This window comes from Monomorium pharaonis, chromosome 8 (genome assembly GCF_013373865.1).
Source record: "Monomorium pharaonis isolate MP-MQ-018 chromosome 8, ASM1337386v2, whole genome shotgun sequence".
Taxonomy (NCBI): domain Eukaryota; kingdom Metazoa; phylum Arthropoda; class Insecta; order Hymenoptera; family Formicidae; genus Monomorium; species Monomorium pharaonis.
The window spans coordinates 15,572,507-15,595,682 of record NC_050474.1 but is presented as its reverse complement, the minus strand read 5'-3'; the positions used below and the strand labels follow the sequence as shown (position 1 = coordinate 15,595,682).

The 23,176-nt window shown below is 35.0% G+C and overlaps 1 protein-coding gene across 1 annotated transcript in view; it reads right to left on the bottom strand.

Moving 5' to 3' along the window:
• Window positions 1-23,176, bottom strand: part of LOC105831982 (lutropin-choriogonadotropic hormone receptor) — a 253,454-nt gene that overhangs the window by 56,945 nt on the left and 173,333 nt on the right. The window contains 1 exon segment of the mRNA XM_036290661.1: window positions 6,763-6,957. Within this exon segment, the coding sequence (XP_036146554.1) occupies window positions 6,763-6,957 (195 nt within the window).

Sequence of the window (23,176 nt, the reverse complement as noted above, 5' to 3'; positions counted from 1 at the left end):
TTGTTGCTTGACTAATTGTAAAATCTATGTTTTTGCTCAATCTTCTTTGCCCTACAGCTATTGCTCGGGCATAATAAACGCAATCAATCAATCAAAAATCTCTCTCTCTCTCTCTCTCTCTCTCTCTGTGTGTGCGTGTGCGTGTGCGTGTGCGTGCGTGCGCGCGTGTGCGTGTGTGTGTGTGTGTGTGTTAAGCATTCTATGCACCACATGGGTTTGCGACTGTGCGCATTTGGTCTGTGCGCATTTGTTATTGTGTCCGTTTGGTCTGTGTCCGTTTGTTACTGTGTCCGTTTCACTCAGCCTGCTGTGTCCGTTTATTACTGTCGCATCTGGGACTCACTCGTTTCAGCTATAAAAAAGGATACAAACAATTACAACAAATAGTAAAAGCTCTACAGAGCGGCAGAAAAATTGATAAAACGAACAGATTATGTAATAATGAAGTAGAATACAGTTTACAACAAGGAATTATCTTACGCGGACATCGAGTAGTAATACCTAAGATATTACAAAATAAAATTTACATAAAAAAGAATTACATAACGTACATTTTGGTATCGTTAAAATGAAAATACTAGCATGCAGTTACGTATGGTGGTTTGGAATAGATGATGACATAAAAGAAATCACTAAGAATTGCGCAGAATGTAATGCAAATAGAAATAATCCATTAAAAATAAAATACATATCTGGGAACCAGCTATTTTTCCCATTCGAGCGAGTACATGGCGATTTTGCAGGACCGTTTAAGAACTGTAATTTCCTAATATTAGTTGACGTGTACACCACATGGCCTGAAGTACACATTGTAAATGATATTACAGCAAATACCACAATAAAGAAATGAGATTTTTTCAAGGTTTGGACTACCTGCACAAATTATATCGGATAATGGTCGTATTTTTGTACCAACAGAATTTCAAAACTTTTTACAATAAAATGGCATAAAACATAAATTAACAGCACTGTATAATTCTGCTACAGACGGACAAGCAGAACGTTTCGTTCAAACCATTAAAAAATCTCTTTCTAACTTCTGTTACGTCCGGGGGACTTCACATTTTATCATACGCTGATCTTTTAGAAATAAATAAGTTAGAAATATTCTGAGGCTTATCAATGGTCAAAGGGTCGCGGAGCCCAAAAACTCTGCGCCACGTGAGAGTGTCCGGTTTTCATAATCAGAAAGAGTCAAACACTAAAGTCATTAAAATTCGGCGGGGGTCAAGTCCCGTTAAAATAAAAGTTAAATATTTACGCAGCGTCATCGGGCTCTTGACAGTTTAAAAGCATTTTCGGGATTTTTAACGACCGCAGATAAGCGCCAGATGGAAGTTAGATTACCCGAAAGTGGCAAGGACACGTTTGGTTTCAAGGGTAATAATATTTTTTTCTTTTTTTTACGGACGCAATGTTTATTGAAAGAGGACCAGATCACCTCAAAACGCCCGAAAGCCATAAAAGATTTTCTGAAACCAGATGCGTCTATTAACCCTAAACTCGCGCCTGGAAAACATAAATTTCTAGATAAGAGCGCCCTGACATTTCCAACTTCCCCTCCCTTACTAGATCCGAAAATTCCAGACGGAGACAAGAAAAAGTGGGACCAATAGTCGGGGACCCTAATAAACAGTACCCCAAAACCAAATAACCACTTATCCAATGGGAACCTTTAGGAACTAGTTCCCACGCATTCCCGAAAAAGAGTCCTACCAATTAGAACATTTGAACCACCTACATCTGAACCCTCCCCCTGTAAGACTCTATATATATACATATATAATACTAAGCAGTCAATCAGTAATAATCAGTTAGTTGAGAGTAATTAGTTGTGAGTTTAGTTACGCTTAGAGTTTTTAGTCAGTTCAGTTAATAAGAGAGTTGGTTAGTTAGTAATCATGTAGAATCAGTGCGCAAATAAACTTTAGTGCTGTTCCATCCGGTCAAAAAATCCCTTCGATTCCAACGGATTTATTTGAGAACCAGTAATGAGTAAGTCTTACAATCACAATTTCTTTCTTTGTTTTTACGTTACTCATCTACTCCCTTCCGTTTTAATTTATTAAGACACGTTCCTATTATTTTATAAATAATTTTCCACTTAGTATTCCTCGATTCTTCTCTCCAGCTACCACCTTCGAAGAACTTAGTGTTTCTCGACTCTCCTCTCCAGCTACCACCTTCGAAGAACATAGTGTTCCTCGACCCTCCTCTCCAGCTACCACCTTCGAAGAACTTAGTGTTCCTCGATCTTCCTCTTTGCCTCCAATTACTGAAGAACATGAACACGTTTCTCAGATATTCCCAACATATTCTTTTTCTAGTTCACCTGCTCCTTCTTCAAGTTACTGTCCCATAAGTTCCACTGAATCCGAAGACATTCCACCCCCACTCTCCTCCGCTATGCTTTATCCTCTTATGACTCCAAGCATCTCTGTTTTCCCCATCTAACCATTTAATAAACCCTTCGTTTATTTCTTTGCTCCGCGTTTACCGTTAATACTGTAGAATTAAAAAAACAAAAATCTCTTTGTTTCCCTTTCTCCGCCCGCTATATACTTATTTAATATTTATACAACTATATTCATACTCACTATGCGTCTTAAATTTAATTATACCATTATTACAAAATTTATTTGTATTTCTTTTTATTTTCATTTTTATTTGTTATTAGAATAAATACTTTCGTTAATTTTATGTGAAACTTTATTATTTATTTTAATTAATAACGACCTCGCCTATCCCAAACAAAGACTGCATCTGGTCCGATCCCGAGTTAAAGCGATTCAATTCGTTGACTCGAAACTTGGACCGACGGACGTACGACTCGAAACGGGTTATAGCGGGCCTATCGGCACGTTGACCTATATTTTTGAGTCATAAAAAGTGCGTTCGACCTGAGGCACATACCCTTTCTTAAACTGTGTACCTACGGGAATTCTACATGTTTTGCTACGTTCTTCCTAGGCTACCTGCCTTACCTGTTCTCCCTGAAATATCCTTCCTACCGAATAAAGAGTTAAATCCTATAAGGCTGGACGTAACACTTCGATAGGAATAGATGTAGCATTACAACACACACTAATGCAATGCTGAATTACACCAGACTGTACAACAGGAATTTCACCCGCCGAGTTAATGTTCAATAGGAAAATAAGATACACATTAGATACAATGAAACCTACTAACAATAATACTACACAAGTAACTCATTGTAAACAGTACAAAGAGTTTCAAGAGGGAGACAAAGTCAGTGGTCGAAATTATCAACCAGGAGATAAATTTTCGATAAGATAAAGAAACAGATAGAAAAACTGTTCGGGATTCGAAATATCGTCGAGATTCACTTGAAAATCCCGAGCCTTTCGATGATAATAATTCCTGCCGACAAGGTGAGATCCGTCAACACGATCTAAACACGTGTCCGCAGACACATTTCACGATCTTATTCGCCCCTACAACGGATCTCACGTCGCCGGCCGGTGCTCGTCACGCGAATGCCGGCTAAATTTTGGAGTAAAGGGAGAGGAAACCACGCGCTAACCGTGCGTTTTCCCGTCCGCCCAGTCAGTCTCGGCTTCGCAGTCTCTGACAAATCAATCACGTCAGGACTCTCTTTTTCTTTCAAAATCTACTTTCGAGCGTCTAGTGAATTCTCGCCCCTCGCAAGGGGTTCATTAACCCTCTGCCTACACATGGGGTTACGGTAACCCCAGTCGATTTTGAAATGTTCGCTACTTAAAAGTATTTAGCAAGGGGACGCTGAAACCAGGGGGGGAGGGAGTTTGAACTGTGCTCTACTTATTCCTTTTTGGGCGTTGTGAATATTCTGAAAACAACAGAAGTAGGAGCATCGAAAGTGTGTGTTGGGGTTACAATTACCCCGTGTGTAGGGAACGTAACAAAAAAAAAAAAAGAAGTTCCAAATTTGAAGGGTAAGTAAAGTTATTTTTTCGTTCATTACGTATCATTTACGCATAAAGTACTTATATATATTACCAATGTCGCGATCACTTTGCAAAAATATACTGCAATTGTAGCATTACAAATTAAAAAATTTTTTTATAATAAATAAAATCTTTTGTAATAAATATTTTTTGTATTAATAATTATGTTGTTGAGTATTAATAATTTTGTTTTTTAAATAAATATTACTATTTAATTGTGTTTAAACTGCATTCATTTTTTACTAAATTCACACTACAAAATAAATATATTTTTTGAACAGAATAAAAAAACTGACAATAGATTCTTAAAGTACAATTCTTCCCCTTTTCATTGATTACCATTTTAATTACTTTATCTATTTTTTTCTAATAAATACGGGCGTTTAAAAAAAAGGCAAATTTTTACAAAAATTTTTCGTTTCTTTCTCATTCTTTTCAAAAAATCTCTTTTCTTTTAATATCTTCGACTTTTCAGCCAAGACCATCATAATACTGAGATTTTTTCTTTTCGATTAAAGAAAAAAGAAGTTAAAATGATTAAATACATTTGGAGATATAAGTCAACGAAATTTTGAGGTTAGCGTAACCCCTGTGTGTAGGAATAGGGAGAAAAATAAAGTGTGTAGGCAGAGGGTTAATTGCCTCCGCACTCGAGGTGAACCTGCGAACACTGCTTCTCGTTTTGTTTTGTGCCGGTGAATGTGAAGTAATCGAACCTTGTGCAGCGACGACGCGCTCCACGCGTGCACTGTCGCGTTTGAATATTGTATAACCAACAGTAATAAAGATTCCTTGGCGTATTAAAGAATCAACGACATCACATGCCGTTATTGTTATTTTTGCCGGCCTCAACTTATTCGCACCTCCCGCGACACGCGCTCAATTCGTGAGCGAATTCCGGCGCTCTCCTTCTCGGGCAGATCTCGTCGGGATCGACGTCCGCACAAGTTTTGAAAACTATATTATGAAATACGTTTCGATGATAGTCGAATTTGGAGACGTCACATTAATCAAATACGACCAATTAGAGACAATCACACCCCATCACGTATTATTACGAGCGATGAAAGTAGGTGCGCAAATTATAATTCGGACGAACAAGATAGAAAGGAGTCTTAAAGACAGCACAAGATAGAGAGACCGATTAATACACAGGAACCGCATAGATCACAAAAAGTTAGAGTACCTCCTCAAAGATACGGATATTATGTAATACACTAAAGAGAACTTTATTTTTTTACGCACGTTTTCTTTTTTTCGTTGAGAAAGGAAAGTGTTATATATGGATAAGTTTTTTATATTATGCGCGTATTTAGCGCGTCCTCTCCTTTGTGAAGACGTTCAGCGGGGAGCGCGATGCGACCGTCGTTGGTTTCTGGTCGAGCTCGCGATCGTTCGGAAGCAGAGGAGGAAGAAGAAAGCGGAAGTAGAGTGCAGACAGAGACGTACACTGGCGGCGTAGCCATTAAAAGCGTGTAAACCATATATCTTGAATAAACCAAGAATTGTTATATCGCAGTACATCAAATGTGTGGTATGAATGTTTCTTTCGCTACCGTCTCAAATATAACAAGTTTTATAACTGTAACTTTCTTTGACTCAAAAATTACAATTAATAAGTGCATTACATGTAATGAATATAATAGTTATGTTCCATTTTATTACGGTAATATAATGGTTATATATGTATATCTGTATTTGTTAGAATATTATTTATTTCAACAATATTCTTGAAAAATAACACTGTCCAACAAAAAAATTATTTTTTGTGTAGATACAACAAACAATGTTTTCTGGTCAACTATCGCTGAAGATGAATTTGACTGCAGAATTGACTCATCATGTCAGGCTTTTAACATATTCTTTATCGAAATATCAAAAAGGGACAATTTGAGAATCTTTCCGTACAAATAACACAAAAACGCAACTTTGTACCTTGTTGTGCATAACAGAGATCCAATAACTCAATATACACGTATAAATCTTTAAATCGTTGATATGTGAGCTATAAACCGCAAATACGAAATTTCTCAAGTTATAAACTCGTTTTCCGTAAACTCCAAGCACGTAAATCTGGAGTCCTCAAATCTAAATTGGTTGATGGATTTCCACAAGCTTAAAATTTTTTAAGCCTAGATCTGCAAATGAAAAACGTCTGTCGGACTCATAAACACAAAAATTATTTCTACAAAAAAAAGTTTAAAATGTTATTCTCTTTTTGGTACTTCGGTAAAGTATATGTCAAAAATCTGAGGTGATGGAATGGCGTCAATTTTGCAGTCAGATTCAAATTCAGCGACCTCAAATTGACCAGAAAACATTGTTTGCCGCAGCTGCGCAAAAAATTATTTTTTTGTTGAACTGTGTAATTATTTAAAAAATTTAAATTTTTTTCTACATTAATTAGTTTTTGAAAATATAATTAACATGGATGAATAGAGATAATTTTATTGCAAAACTTTTGTATAAAACATTATTTATATCTTGAATAGTTTTCAAGAAATAAATGTAAAAAGCTGACGACGATTCACACATAACTATTTTACACACATAGGATGATTTCTTCTTAAAATTTTTTAAAACCTGCTCAACTGATATTTTCTAAAACCTATTTATGTAACAAATTTTTACCTAATATACAAATATATAAACAAAGTTTTATTAAATTTAAAATTTGATACTTCATAAAATTTTGTATGTTCTTGTCAGTAATGTTCTTTCACTGTTCTGTATTGTATGGGATGCAAAAATAAAATAATATAAATATACGCAATAATATTAAATATAAAAGAAACAAAAAAGAGAAGATTACCTAAATAAACACCCATGAAAAAATCAGCAGCGGCTAAATTGCAGACTAAGAATCGTGGCACATCCATCTTGCTTCTCGAGAATATTAATACAAACACTACAGTACCATTTCCAAGCATGGCAAGGAGGAAGACTATCCATACGCCGCATCGTAAGGTCCACCAATCGAATAAATCTTGGCATGGTAGGAAAGGACCTGAAAGTTTTGTATATATATATTATATATATGTATATACACATTATGCAAATTAATCAAGTAGGAAATGCTTAACAAGCTAAAAAAACATCGAAGTCTTATATGATATCTAGAAGATATGAGGTTAAAGATATCTTTATTTCTGCAATATGTCTAGAAGTTGTCTAAAAATGTCTTGAAATTTAAGGGAGTATATACGTATATCTATATAAGTCAAAATAAGATTTTACAATTTTTGTTGGTGAAAAACAAGAATAAACAAAAAAGTCATATTTCATTACAAAAATCATATTTGTCTCTACTTGAGATTTTTAAAAATAATAAAATGCCATTGTTCTTCAAATTTTCAACAATTATGTTTCTAAAAAGCATAGCTCAATTTTCAACATAAAAATTTTTCACTTATAAATTTTGTTCGTTTTTTGCTCGCAGTAAAACTGAACTGTAAAAAAGCTTACGTCAAACATCAATTTTTAGTGTCTTTAAAAAAAGTGTATAAAATTACATGTTTGTCGAGCCCATTTTCAGGATATAGTAATTACGTTTTGAAAACGTAATTTAGAAAAATTTGTATATCGCTGATATTTTATATTTTTTAACAAAATTTAAATGTGCAATAGAGAAAAAATAAACCTAATAGCACTCTAGTAGCATAAAACAATGTAATATTAGAAAGTAAGATAAATGCACAATATCTGCAACATTGTAAATTAGACCTTCATTTTATTTAGTTAATTTGTCTAAACAGCAATATTAGTTCAATATTGGATCAACATTGGGCCAATGTTCAATCAATAAACAATTTGGATATTAATTGTATCTTAATTTGGAATCAATATTTTATAATTAATATTAGTGTTATATTAGGAAAATATTGACCAATACACTTTCAATATTATCAATGTTTAGCCAATATTAGCCAAACATTAATCTCTTTAGGACCAAAAGTTTAATTTTAGGCGTGGGAGATATGTTTTCTTCTTTGTAGTTCAACTCACTGATAAGAAGATATTCTGGCTCTAAAACTAAGAAAATCATTCAAAAAAGGGTTGAAGTTAAGTATTGTCGAATACTTCGATATTCATTTCTGAAGAAGTAAATATTGGCAACAGATTTTATTTACCGAAAGGCAACAGATGTAAGACAAACTTTGACATTTAAAATATTGCACGTATAATTCTAGCAAAAATTCATCAATGTCATGCAACAGATTACGTAACATGATAATGAACAGCAAGCAGATTTATCAAGAGTATTGACGAAAGATTAATAGCAAATATTAAAGTAGCTTCGTTTAGCAAATCGTCATCAAATTATTCGCACAAATGCAACAGTTTAGAGATGGTTACCAAACACATCAGATTGGCGATCAACAACATGCAGGTATGTCGGACACGTTGATGACAAATTGACGCCAGAAATGCAGCAGATTAATATATTCAGTAGTTGGCAATAAAAAGCACGTAAATGTACTATAAAAAAACCGGTTTTACAATTTGATCCACAAATTTATTTTTTACATTTTTGGGATCGCTGATTTTGAATTTGAGATAAGAATTTTAAATTTTAAAATGGTGGATCTAATATAGGAACCCATTTTCAAGAAAATCTGATTATTTTTAAAAACTTTGATGCGCCATATTGGATCCGCCATTTTGATTTTAAAATTCTAAATTTCAAATTCGAAATCAGCGACCCCAAAAATGTAAAGAATTTTGTGCACATTGTAACATTGTAAAACTTTTTTTTCACCACAAAAATGGCACAAAACATTGATTTCTGTCTCACAGTTAAAGGGTTAAATTTTTTTAAATGTGTGTACATGGCATTCAATGAAATTTAGAATTTTTTTGCGCATGTGGACTACTAAAATATATCTATACTGAAATGGGCACTGACTAGTTTGAAAGAGCCGAAAGAGAGCCACGAGGCAAGGCTTTCTATCCTTCTTTTATCTTTCTATCCTTCTTCTCTTTTTCCTGTCATACATGTGCGCTTGTGTCGTCATGTGTGAACAAGATAACAAGTTCTGACAATCTATCTCAGAATTGCGAGTCACCAATGTATGCGGTATTGTAATGCCTATTTCAATATAAGTATATTTCAGTGGCGTGGACCATAATAAATATTAGAGATTTTTTAAAAAACTTTGATATAATATATCTCTAAAAAAACTCAAAAACAACCTTTTTTAAAAATATTTCTTGAAAAACTTTTTAAATAAAAATTTGACACTAAATATCTTATTCTATCGTGAATACATTAAATTTTTTAAAATGTGTGTACGTGAGATCCAATGGAATTTATATTAATTTATTTTGCAAAAAATACCGAAAGTACTCCGGTAATCAGAGAGTACTCTCTCATGCCCAATCAGCAACAAAATGTTAAAAAAATGTTTTTAAAATATTTAGAAATATTTTGAAAAATATTTTAAAAAATGTTTTTAAAAACGTTAAAAATAATGGGATAAGCGCCTTTTTTGGTTAAAAAAACATTTATTTTAACATTAAAATTAATGTTTTTTAAATGTTATAAAGACGTTTTTTAAAGATTTAAAGAAAACGTTTTTTAAACGTTAAAGTAACGTTTCATTAAAATTTGCTTTGAAAATTTTTGATTATTTCTAAGTATTTTTAAGAGTTTCTAAAAATTGAAAAAAACTTAAACAAAAAATAAAAAATTCTAATTATATCTAAAGTAATTTTGTAAGAGGAAGAAGACTATTATATAACATGTTTCAGCGAATCCAGAGTCGTACCTGTTAAAGCATGTTAATATCTCAATATCTGAAAAAACGGTCACCCATTTAAGTGTCAACTATCGCCGACGTTGCTTGACTTCGAAGACCGTACGCATCCTAACGCCTCGTGATGATCCATGAACACTTCTTGTTTATGCATACATATTTGTTATAGATCATTACAATAAATGTTGTCAAAAAGATGAAACATGTATAGTTAACTTATATCTTTATAAATAAATATGAAGTTTTACAGTTTTTTACTCATTTTTACATATGCGCGCAAAATAGCATGTAGAATAACTTATTAAAAAGTCTGTTTTTGCTCTGTTCATATAAAATAAAATAAAATGTTTAATGTTATTTTTTATAATTTTTTAGTATTATTAATATGTCACATTGTTTCGATAAGTGTACTTTAAATTCTTTATGTTCTGTTTTAATCTACGTTTCTTAGAGATTTAATTTATCCCATACAGCACAAAGCTCCGATTAAGCTCCCAGGGAGTTCATTTTGCTGAGCTCCCGAGAAGTTTACAAAATTCGACAAAACAAGCTTCCAAGGAGTTCGTTTTATTGAGTTTCCGAGAACCTTACAAAATTCGACAAAACAAGCTCCCAGGGAGTTCATTTTGCTGAGCTGCCGAGGAGCTTACAAAATTCGACAAAACAAGCTCCCAGGGAGTTCATTTTGCTGAACTCCCGAGAAGTTTACAAAATTCGACCAAACAAGCTCCCAGGTAGTTCACTTTGCTGAGCTCCCGAGAAGTTTACAAAATTCGTCAAAACAAGCTCCCAGGGAGTTCGTTTTGCTGAGTTTCTGAGAACCTTACAAAATTCGACAAAACAAGCTCTCAGGGAGTTCGTTTTGCTGAGTTTCCGAGAACCTTACAAAATTCGACAAAACAAGCTCCCAGGGAGTTCATTTTGCTGATCTCCCGAGAAGCTTACAAAATTCGACAAAACAAGCTCCCAGGGAGTTTGTTTTGTTGAGTTTCCGAGAACCTTACAAAATTCGACAAAACAAGCTCCCAGGTAGTTCACTTTGCTGAGCTCCCGAGAAGTTTACAAAATTCGTCAAAACAAGCTCCCAGGGAGTTCGTTTTGCTGAGTTTCTGAGAACCTTACAAAATTCGACAAAACAAGCTCCCAGGGAGTTCGTTTTGCTGAGTTTCCGAGAACCTTACAAAATTCGACAAAACAAGCTCCCAGGGAGTTCATTTTGCTGAACTCCCCGGGAGCTCCCCGTGCTGCATGGGACGCTTTTGTCACTCTTTTATTACATTATAATTCACTTTCCCTTTACATTTGATTTACGCTCCATAATTGTAGAGATAAAAGATATGATGGAATATTATTTGGATGTAATAGAATATCATAAGATATTAATAGAATATCTTATACGAAATAAATAACTAATAAAAAAATATTAAAAAACGTTTTCAAAATGTTTACTAAAATTATTTTATAAAATGAATAATTAATAACAAATACATATTGAAAAAGTATTACATAAACATTACACAAATGTTTACTGAAACAATCTTTTCAAATGAAGAACTAATAGAAAAAAATATTTACAAAATATTAAATAAACGTATAAAAAATGTTTACTGAAATTATTTTTTGAAGTAAATAATTAATAAAAAATAAATATTTATAAAACATTAAAGAAACGTTTAAAAAAATATTTAGGAAAATTATTTTCTTAAATAAATAATTAATGAAAAATAAATATTGAACAAATATTATATGAACGTTACACAAATGTTTACTAAAATAATCTTCTGAAATAAAAAACTAATAAAAAATAAATATTTACAACATATTAAATAAACGTTTAAAAAACGTTTACTGAAATTATGTTGTCAAGTAAATAATTAATAAAAAATAAATGTTTATAAAATATTAAAGAAATGTTTAAAAAAATATTTAGTGAAACCATTTTCTCAAATGAATAAATAATGGCAAATAGATATTTAAAAAATATTAAGAAAACGTTTAGAAAATGTTTATTAAAATAATTTTTTTTAATTAATAATTATTAAAAAACATATATTTAAAAAATATTTAAAAAACGTTTAAAAAATGTTTTTTAGAAATTATCATTTTAAATAAATATTTAATGAAAAAAAAAATTAAATAAATATTAAAAAAAAATTTTTTTCCGAAATAAGTTTAGGAAATGAATATTTAATGAAGAAAAATATTTAAAAAATATTTTTAAAACATTGTCTGCTGATTAGGTTTTTTGTTTTAAAGATGTGTTATCTATATATACTGAGCAACAAAATTAGTGCAACAAACCAAAATTTCACTCAAATTTAAATAATCGTAACCTTACGAATATTTATCGTATTGGAAAGCTTTTTTTTATTTTAAAGCTTAAAATCTCTACTTTAAAAAACATTTGTCAGATTTTGATCATCTCCTTTTCCCTTTTTGGCATCTCCAAAGTAAAAACATGTTTTGTGTTCAAAAATTTTCATATTTTTATACGTTCCACGAGGTGCAATTATTTTTATAAACTTTACAAGAATTATCGTAAAATATCAACTTTTTCCTACAAATTGCAAAAAAGATCTGTATGATTTTTTTTTTTTTGCGGAGTTATGATATATCAAAGTTATCTATGCGTTTTAGTCTGTTTATAGCTATCGCCAGCATTAGCATTTCTCGATGCGCACTACGAAGAGGTTGCGGATTTTGCGCATCGTGTGTGTGTGTGTGTGTGTGTGTGTGTGTGTGTGTGTGTGTGTGTGTGTGTGCGCGCGCGCGTGTGTAAATCCTGCTCTTGACGTTACTTAGAATCAACGGCATGGACGTGGCAGAAATCTGATCCCGCGTGTGTGTGTGTGTGTGTGTGTGTGTGTGTGTGTGTGTGTGTGTGTGTGTGTGTGTGTGTGTGTGTGTGTGTGTGTGTGTGTGTGTGTGTGTGGCGTGTTGGACAAACAAAATAAGAAAATATTACCCGGAAGAAATACATATGTTTTACCTCTACATCTTTGAATGACTTTTTGAAAATGCAGAATGCAGAATCTACTCCTATCCTGAGGAATTTCGTGCTGTACTCGTATGCATGGTAATGCCATCTCCAGTTGCTATCTCCGCGCAATATTTTCTTTTGTCCAACACACATGCATACATACATAAAATATGCAAAATCTAGCTAGCAACCTTCTCGTGGTGCGCATTGGATAATGCTAATGCTGACGATAACATGCATAAACAAACTAAAATGCATAACCCAGGTAGCAAGCCCACGTTATTTTGACGTCCCAAAATGGTCATATCTGGTCATATGTCGTCAGAATGACCATTTTTTTACATGACCTAAGATTGACGTCATGATGACGTCATTTCGAAGTCATATTTCAGTCATGATCTGACGATTATTTTCTCAGACAGCACGCATCCAAAATCGGGACATAAAGACGTCATTAAGACATATTTTAGACACAGTCTAAAGCGGTGTCTATACAATGAGATTTAAGGCGTAAGGCATAAGCATATTATATAAGCATATTATATTTAACTTTAAGAGAACTTTTTTAAGAAAACATTTAGATATCTTGGAAATGATGTCAAAATGGCCAAATTAACCATTTGAACGCTTCAAAGTATTAGTGCTAAAAGCTAAATAGATCGCAATTTCCATCAAATTATTAAGGTTATGAAAAAAGTTAAATTTAACAATGAAATTAATAAGTAAATAAGTTAATGCTATTTATTTTTAATATGTTTTGCACAATTTAATTGCTTTTATAAAAAATAATATAATTGCGACAGTTTATAACATATAGGTATATGTAGACAATAACAAGTACCCATATCGATGATTCAAACTGGCGTAGCAGATAAAGTACAAGGTTTGTAATCCTAAGGTCCCGGGTTCAAAACCTACTAGCGGCAAGTAAGAATAAAATAAAATAATATAATTTAAATTTAATTAATTAATAAAAATTTGTCCCAAATTTAGTACGTACTGTTGATAAGAATAATAAAAAAAATAAAATTTTAATTTTATTTTTTTATCTCTAGTTGCATTTTAAAGATATCCGATTTAAGAAATCTTTTAGATATTATATAGTTTCATGATATCTTTCTGTTCTTAAAAAACGACGCATTGGTTAACATTCTTACATTATATGTTATCTTTTAGAAGTCTCTTTATGTTATCATTTTCAGAAACAGGATATCTTTTAGAGATCTTTTTGACAACATATTGTTCACGTCATTCTATGACGTCAAAATACGGTACATTTCATGACGTCAAGAATTTGTGACATTCGACCGTCATTTTAACGTCATAAGGGCGTCATTTCGTGACGTCAAGAATAGTCAGTAAATGACCATTTTGGGACGTCAAAATGACGTGAGCTTGCTACCTGGGAAATAACTTTGATATGTCATAACTCCGCAAAAAAAAAATCGTACAGACTTCTTTTTTCTATTTGTAGAAAAGAGTTCATCTTTTATGATAATTCTTATAAAGTTTATGAGAAAAATTCATTGCACCCCGTGGAGCGCGTCAAAGTATGAAAATTTTTGAACACAAAACACGTTCTTACTTTTGAAGAGATGTCAAAAAGAGAAAAGGAGAGGAGCAAAATCTGAAAAATGCTCTTTAAAATAAAAACTTTAAGCTTTAAAATAAAAAAAACTTTCCAATACGATAAATTTTTGGGATGTTAAAATTATTTAAAAGTTGAGTAACATTATAGTATAAATTTTTGTTGCGCTAATTTTGTTGCTCAGTATATATAGACGTGCAAATTAAATAAAAAAATAGAACAACAGATTTGATTTATGTTTAATATGTTTATATTTTTGTCTGTCTTTTACTGCCAATTATTGAATGTATTAATTTGCTGCATTTCTGATGTCAATTGTCAATGTGTTCGACATACTTGCATGTCGTTAACCGCCAATCTAATGTGTCTGGTAACCACCTCTATACTGTTGCATCTGTGCGGACAGTTTGATGACAATTTCCATTAAACAAAGCTACTTTGGTGTTTGCCAATCTTTCGTCAATGCTCTTGATAAATCTGTTTGCTGTTCACCATCATTTGTTAAGTAATCTGTTGACTAATTTTGCTGAATTTTTGTTAGAATTATGTGCGCGTTAAGATTGGTCAACAGTTGACCAATGTTGAACCAATAAATTGTGTTACTTGAGTTAGACGAACCGTGTTGTTCTCTCACTCCCTCCTACCATAAGGATAGGAAGTATATAAGGACGATCATAATCTAAGAGAGCTCAGTATCGAGCCTCTTAGCCCTAATGATGCAAACAGCAATGTTTGCAAGACATCGGCGCAACGCTGTATCAGGACGCGGCACGTATTCGGAAGCCCTTTCTATTGGATGTCAAAGTTTGTTTTACATTTGCTACTTTTTAATAAACAGAATCTGTTACAAACATTTGGCTTTTCAAAAATGGTTATCAGAGTAATAATTGAAAAAATTTGTGTTTATTGACTAGAAAGTCGAACCTCTTTAAATGTTTTGTTAATATGTTAAATGCTTAAAGCACTTCATTGTATACAAAATCATATTATAGAATATAACATTTTAATATTAAAGAGTAATAATAAATAATAAATTTTCTAATTTATGTAAGTATTCATTCTTATAATTGACGTATTTTCTTTATATTATTAATTTTGTAAAGAAGATACAAGTAATGGAAAGTAGCCGTTTCTGACTAGAAGCTCCGAGAAGGAGCGGGTTGCCGGTATTCGTAGGCGCGGGGGCATTGACGTCACGCGAATCGGGAGGGGATCACGCGGCGCGCCGAGATGAGTTGGAAGGGGGGATCGCGTCATAATTTCGCAGGCACAATTTGGGGTATACGAGGGGTCCTGGAATTTCATAGGGTCCTTTCGTATTTCTCCAAGATGCAATCGGGGACTACCTGAAGGATAGGTTCATTATCCTTTCTATCCAGGGCGGTACGGTGCTAACACCCATCAAAAAACCTACAGAAAGTATCCGTGGTGAGACCGTTCCTGTGGAACCTCGGTTATAACTGGATTCTTTGTATTGCCTTCCCTCCGGGCCTACGAATACCCGTCGGTCGTCTGTTACGCAGACGACATTCTCGTCATGGCCCGGAAGGAGGACTGGGGAAGAACCGTCCGGTTCGCGGAGGTAAAGGTAGGATTTGTGGTCAGTCGTGTCCGATCGCTGGGCTTGGAGGTGACCTTAGAAAAGATCGAGGTTGTCGGATTTGGCATTGATCGCGGGAGCCGCTTACGGCCTGTTAGCCATAGAGAAAGTGGTTGTCCCGAATGGCTCTCAACTGAAGTACTTGGGGTTCTGGACAGCTCGTGCCTCATTTCGAGCACCTGGTCCTGAGGATCCGGGTTGCGATTTCGAGTCTTTCGAGATTAATGTCTAACCTCGAGGGTCCTGGGGACGCACATTGAGGCCAAACGACATTTCGTGTTTCAAAAAAGGTTACAGTCTTCAAATATAAACCGATTTTAATGTACTTTTTTTTAAATAAAAGCTAATAAAATTTAAAACAACTTTGCGGAGTCAGATTTCTGTTTTTTTCTTTTTTTATTTATTAAATTACATATAAAAAGTTAAATTCGCAAAGTTTTACAGTTGTAGTTAAAATAACTCATTTTATTTTTTATCTAACTTAACATTAGACTGTATCGTTGAAATTAAGTATTCAAATTCTTATTAGTTTGGAAAAAAAGCTGACAAAATTTTACAAGATCTTATCTTAATTTAACAAAAAAATGCATTAAATTAATACCTAGTTTTAATATATAAAAACTAATGAGTAAGATACTTATATTAATATTGATATTAATTTTTTATTTAATTTAATTGTTATAAACTATTATTGGTAATTATTTACATTAGCGATTCCTCACCGATTTTGATGACCTTCAAATATGTTGTCAAGGTCATCATTCTGAACAACTTTTCCTTATACATGTTACCGCCGTTCGACTTTAGTTTTCGAGTTATACACAAAAAATTATTAACATAAAAGTTTAATAAATACCATACTTTTTAAATTTGCACTAGAATGTTTTAGTAATATTTAAAGAGAGCTCGTTCCTCACCGCACAAAACGAACAAATCTGGCAGAAAAAAGCGTCGCTCTGCCCCGCAAGATATTGACAATTAAAGTTGAGTGAGTCCCAGATGCGCACAGTAATAAACGGACACAGCAAGCTGAGTGAAACGGACACAGACCAAACGGACACAGTAATAAACGGACACAGTGCGGAACGGACACAGTAACAAACGGACACAGACCAAATGCGCACAGAGTGAAACGGACACAGTGCGAAGCGGACACAGACCAAATGCGCACAGAGCGAAACGGACACAATGCGAAACGGACACAGACCAAATGCGCACACTGCACATGCGCACGGACCAAATGCATACACGGAAAGTCGCAAACCCATGTGATGCAGTGAATGTTTTGCACGCGCACACACACGCACGCGCACACACACACACACACACACACACACACACACACACACACCACGGGGGGTGCAAGGGGGGCCTTCGGCCCCCCTCCCGCACCCACCCCGTCCAAGTCGCAAACCTATGTGGACTTTACTCTGCTTGCAATGTACATGGATTGCATTTGGTCCGTGCGCACGTGCAGTGTGCGCATTTGGTCTGTCTCCGTTTCGCACTGTGTCCGTTTCGCTCTGTGCGCATTTGGTCTGTGTCCGTTTGTTACTGTGTCCGTTTCACTCAGCCTGCTGTGTCCGTTTATTACTGTGCGCATCTGGGACGCTCCCTTAAAGTTGATGAAAAAGTTTAATAAATATTATTCTTATAATTTAAAACATGGAAATTCGCAAAGAGTTATGTGGAGAACGCGTGGGCGGGGGAGGGGCGAAGCCCCTCTCCCTGCACCCCCTCCCCGTAATTTTTCCTAACCTAACCCAAACATTTTAAAGTCGCTCTTTGGTTAATGCAAAAGTGTTGGAAACGAACAGCGTGGAAAGTCGTAAACCTATGTGGTACTGTACAAGTGTGGACATTGTTTACTTTACGTTTCATGAATACGAAACATGATATCAGTGCCTTACGTAAAGTAAACGATTTTCTACGCTATTCGTTTCCAATATTTTTGCATTAACCAAATAGCGACTTAAAAATGTTTGAGTTAGGAAAAATTACGGGGAAGAGGTGCAGGGGCAGGGGCGGAGCTCCTCCCCCGCCCACAAATCCTCTGCTGTACCAGATTGGGATAGAAGTCGCTACAATCGTTTGTTTACACATTGTTCTGTGCCACGGAGATAGGAGACCGGTTCTTTATCTAAAGCACCAATATTATGTATCGGATTTATAAAACTTTTTTTGTTGTAAACTTTCAAATAAATCACGAGCGACGGTTAAAATCTTGTCAAGGTCACTCAGGACGGTGACCTTGACAACATGTTATGGTTAAGGTTATCGGAGCTACCCGTAAGTATTGTATTTATTACATTTTTTTGTTAATAATTTTTTGTATATAACACAAAAACTAAGGCCAAGCGGCGGTAACATGTATAGGGAAAATTTGTTCAAAATGATGACCTTGACAACATATTTGAAGGTCATCAAAATCGGTAAGGAATCGCTAATGTAAATAATTATCCTATTATTCTTGAGATAATAAGTTTTGAGCCTCCGAATCTATTGGAGTTGGAACATGCATCTATTTATTACGAAAACTACTTATATACAGATCTAAAGATATTAAAAGCTTTATAATGTCTTCGTTTGTGGCAAATCTGTTGTGCTATGGCATATTAAACTCTTGAAATGTTTAAAGTCTTTATTGTTTATTATATGCCTCTTGGGTCTCCTCAGATAAATCTCTTATTAAAAGTAAAATTAATTCTACAATGTTTTTTTCATGATAAAAATGAACTGATGATGCTGACATATAACATCAATCATACTATACATAAAGTTTTGCTGTCTTTAAAGCATATTTAAATCAAGTATTATTTAAGTCAGATGTTATTTTCAGTCTGATATTAAGTTAGATGAAAATTGAAACTAGTTATTTTGTGTACAATTTTGCGACTTTAATCTTTTTATATGTAATTTAATAAATAAGAAAACAAAAAACAAAAATCTAATTCCACAAAGTTGTTTTAAAGAGTGGCTGTAAAAATCGCCTGTTTTGCGGCCTTCGATTTCGGGATCGGATCATATGCAAATCAGTACCTTATGGTAAGATATTAATAGAAAAAAAGTTTCAACTTGAGGTGACATTTAGTTTGGATATATGAGAGGTCACAGTAGTTTTCTAAAAAAACTAACTTATTTCGGAATATGCTGTTTCTGAATTATGTTATATAGACCAATACTAACAAGTATCGTAAAGTGGTTTGGTCACTAATTATGAATTTGGACTCATAATTAAAACATGTGAAATGTTGAATCCAATAGGGTACAAATTGTTCTTTCTATCAGTTTTTCGAGCCTCTGAATGGGTGTATGTTTCCTGCTCTCTGCGTTACCCAGAATCAACGGCATGGACATGGCAAGTACCTGATTCCTTCGGTATGCTTTATTAGGGAGCGGTGCACTTGCACACGGTTCAAATGGACGTGGTGCATTTGGACACGGTGCTTTTGGACATGATATCTTGCGCACGGTTCACATGACCACGGTGCATTTGCACACTGTGCATTTGGACACAAAAGAAATTTTATTAAAAATGTACACCAGTGATATGCACACGTAAAATTTGACCACCGATATTTGCACACGAAAAAATGTCCACCGTTCACTTGGACATGTAAAAGTTGCACACCATTCATTTGCACACCGCTCACTTGCACACCATTCACTTGCACACCGTTCACTTGCCCACCACTCATTTGCACACCAAGAAATGCGCACCGATCATTTGTACACGGAAAGATGCGCACTGATCATTTGCACACGGAAAAATGCGCACTGATCATTTGCATACGGAAAGATGCGCACTGATCATTTACACACGGAAAGATGCACACCGTTTATTTGCACATCGTTTAATTGCACACCGTTCAATCAAACGCATATTAAATATTCATACATTGTGGCTGCGTTTGCAATGTGTACATGGGTTAGCGACTTGGACGGGGTGAGTGCGGGAGGGGGGCCAAAGGCACAACAAAGTTTGACCTCTCATATCTTGAAGATAGAGGCTCAATTTGAAACTTCTAGGGGATTAATGTCTTATATATAATTATTGTTTAGCACCAAATTCAAGTCGGAATTCAAGAGTAGTGAAATAGGCGATTTTTGGTCTGTTTTTGGCCTTACTCTTTTTTCTCGCTGGAGTATGCAACTTCTCCACCAGCAATTGTTTCTCAGACATGTTTGGAATATGATACGCAAATGGTACAGATATTCGATTATGGTACTTGATACTTATTAGTCTGCATAATGAGTCACTGTTGAGCTGTCTCTGAAACTCGTCTAACATAATCTGCACCTTACTTTGGAGTGACTCAATCTTTCTCTCGATTTCGGATTCAAATCAAATGGACACAGTACAAACGGACACAGTGCGAAACGGACATAATAACAAACGGATACAGTAACAAACGGACACAGTGCAAAACGGACACAGCCGCAAACCCATGTGGTGCAGAGAATGCTTTGCGCGCGCGGGGCGGTGCAAGGCTCCTTCCGCACCCATCTCGTCTGTAGGGGTGCCCTGAAAAATCCGGGAGGGTTCACTTGGACACAATACAATTGGACACAGTGCAAATGGACACGATGCAAATGAACACAAAATAATGTACACGTTTCAAATGGACATGGTTCATTTCGACACAGGAATTTTGGACACGGTAATTTTGTACACAGGAAAAATAAATTCTGGACAAATTACAATTTGGACACGACAAAAATGTACACCGTGCAATTGGACACGTAAAATTTGTACACTGCAAAGTTGTACACCGCAAACTTGTTCACCGCAAACTTGTACATCGCAAAGTTATACACCGCAAAGTTGTATGTACACCGCAAACTTGTACATCGCAAACTTGTACACCGCAAAGTTGTACACTGCAAAGTGGTACACCGTGTATATTGTATTGGAAATCTGCTAATATGTATAAACCTTACTTTGTTTGCAACGTGTAACATGGGTTAGCGACTTCGACGGGATGGGTGTGAAAGGGAGGTCGAAGCCCTCCCCCCTTGCATCACCCGTGCGTGCGTGCGTGCGTGCGTGCGTGCGTGTGTGCGTGTGTGTGTGTGCAAATCATTCTCTGCACCACATGGGTTTGCGACTTTCTACGCAAAACTTTGTGGTGTACAACTTTGCGGTGTACAAGTTTGCGGTGTACAAATTTGCGGTGTATAACTTTGCGGTGTACAAGTTTGCGGTGTACAAGTTTGCGGTGTACAAGTTTGCGGTGTACAAGTTTGCGGTGTACTAGGTTGCAGTGTACAAGTTTGCGGTGTACATGTTTGCGGTATACAACTTTTACGTGTCTAAATGAACGGTGTACAATTTTACGGTGTACAACTTTGCGATGTACAAATTTTACGTGTCCAATTGCACGGTGTACATTTTTATCGTGTCCAAATTGTATTTGTCCAGTCTCGAAATAGTCGGAACTATGCGAGAACTGTCGGGAATTGTCAAAAAAGCAATAGAAACTCTTAACGCACCCTATAAATCGTAAATGGTGCGCCAGCTGTCGACTTATATAATTAATTAAAAATTACACAGGCACACAAAAAAAGTGATTAGTCCGGCGGACCAGACCAGATCTTATATATTTTGACCCCCTAAATTTGAATTCAAGATCAGATTTGCAAAGTTAGCTCGTATTTCCTAACCGCCCAAAAAAATTTTTTTTAATGTTGGTCCGGCGGACCAGACTAGTCTATTCTTATGTATTTTGACCGCTGAATCCAAATCCAAGGTCAGAATTGCTGAATTGGTTCATTTTGTCCAAATCCCAAAAACAAATTTTCTTTAAAAGGGTAAAGGGGTTCAGAGGCAAAAAAAAAATCAATTTTTTTGTTGTTGCTTAAATCGATAGTATCCTATCCAGAGAACATATTTTTAAGGCTCTAAGTATGAATAAGCACCGGAACAATTCAAAATGAGCGCCGAACACCGACGTGAAGAGCATAAACATCCAGCTCCGCTGCATAAAGACGTCGCGGAAGCAATTTTACCGATGTTCCAAGATCTTTCCAGAGAAGATTTACTTGATATGTTGGTCCGGCGAACCAGACTAGTCTATCCTTATGTATTTCGACCCGCTGAATTTAAATCTAGGTCATAATTGCTGAATTGGGTTATTATTTCCTAACCTCAAAAAAACATTTTTTTTTAATGTTAGTCCGGCGGACCAGACTAGTCTATTTTTATGTATTTTGACCCGCTGAATCGAAATTTAAGATCAGAATTGCTGAATTGGCTCATTTCTTCCTAACATTAAAAAAATACCTTGCAAAAGCAGTTTGGGTCACAAATGTATAATCTAGAGCGTGCAGACTTGCGTAACCCCCCAGGTAGCAAGGTGTCGTCTAATTGACGTCATTTTTTGGTCATTTTATGACGAAGCAGACGTCACTAATTGACGTCTTAATGACATTAAAATGACGGTTTAATGTCACAGACCGTTGACGTCACAATAAAGACGACATTTTAACGTCATTTTTATGACTATCCCAGGTAGTAAAAGTCGCCGTTATTTTGACGTTTTAGAAAATATTTCGGGTATATGTTCTACATATGGAGTACTTGCATTGTGAAAATATTGAAATAACATAATTATTATCTAAAAAAAAAATTTACGTTGTTTCTCAACAAGCATCGTTACCCACCACACCATGGTCACATCTGGGATTGCCTAATTTCCGCGGTCACCTATCCAATTCTGAACCGCCGTCGACGTTGCTTGACTTTGAAGATCGTACGCAACCTAGCACTTCGTGATGATCCCTAAACACTTCCCACGTAGAAATTGGCATCCAGTGGATGTCCAATGGACGTCCATTAAACCTCCATAGATCCATGGGACGTCTATGTCCATGGTGGAAGTCAGATGGACGTCCATTAGAGGTCTAGTAAACTTCCTTAGCTCCATTGGAGGTTTACCTCCATGGCGGAAGTTAGCTAGACGTCCATTAGGGATCCAGTAAACTTCCATGGCTCCATTGAAGGTTTACTTCCATGGCGGAAGTTAGACAGACGTCCATTAAAGATCCGGTAAACGTCCATGGCTCCATTGGAGGTTTACCTCCATGGTGGAAGTTAGATAGACATCCATTAGAGATCCATTAAACATCCATAGCTCCATTGGATGTTTTCTTCCATAATGGAAGTTAGATGGACGTCTATTAGGGATCCACTAAACTTCCATAGCTCTATGGAACATTATTTCCATGATGGAAGTTAGACAGACGTTCATTAAGAATCCATTAAACTTTCATAGCTCTATGGAACATTTACTTCCATGATGG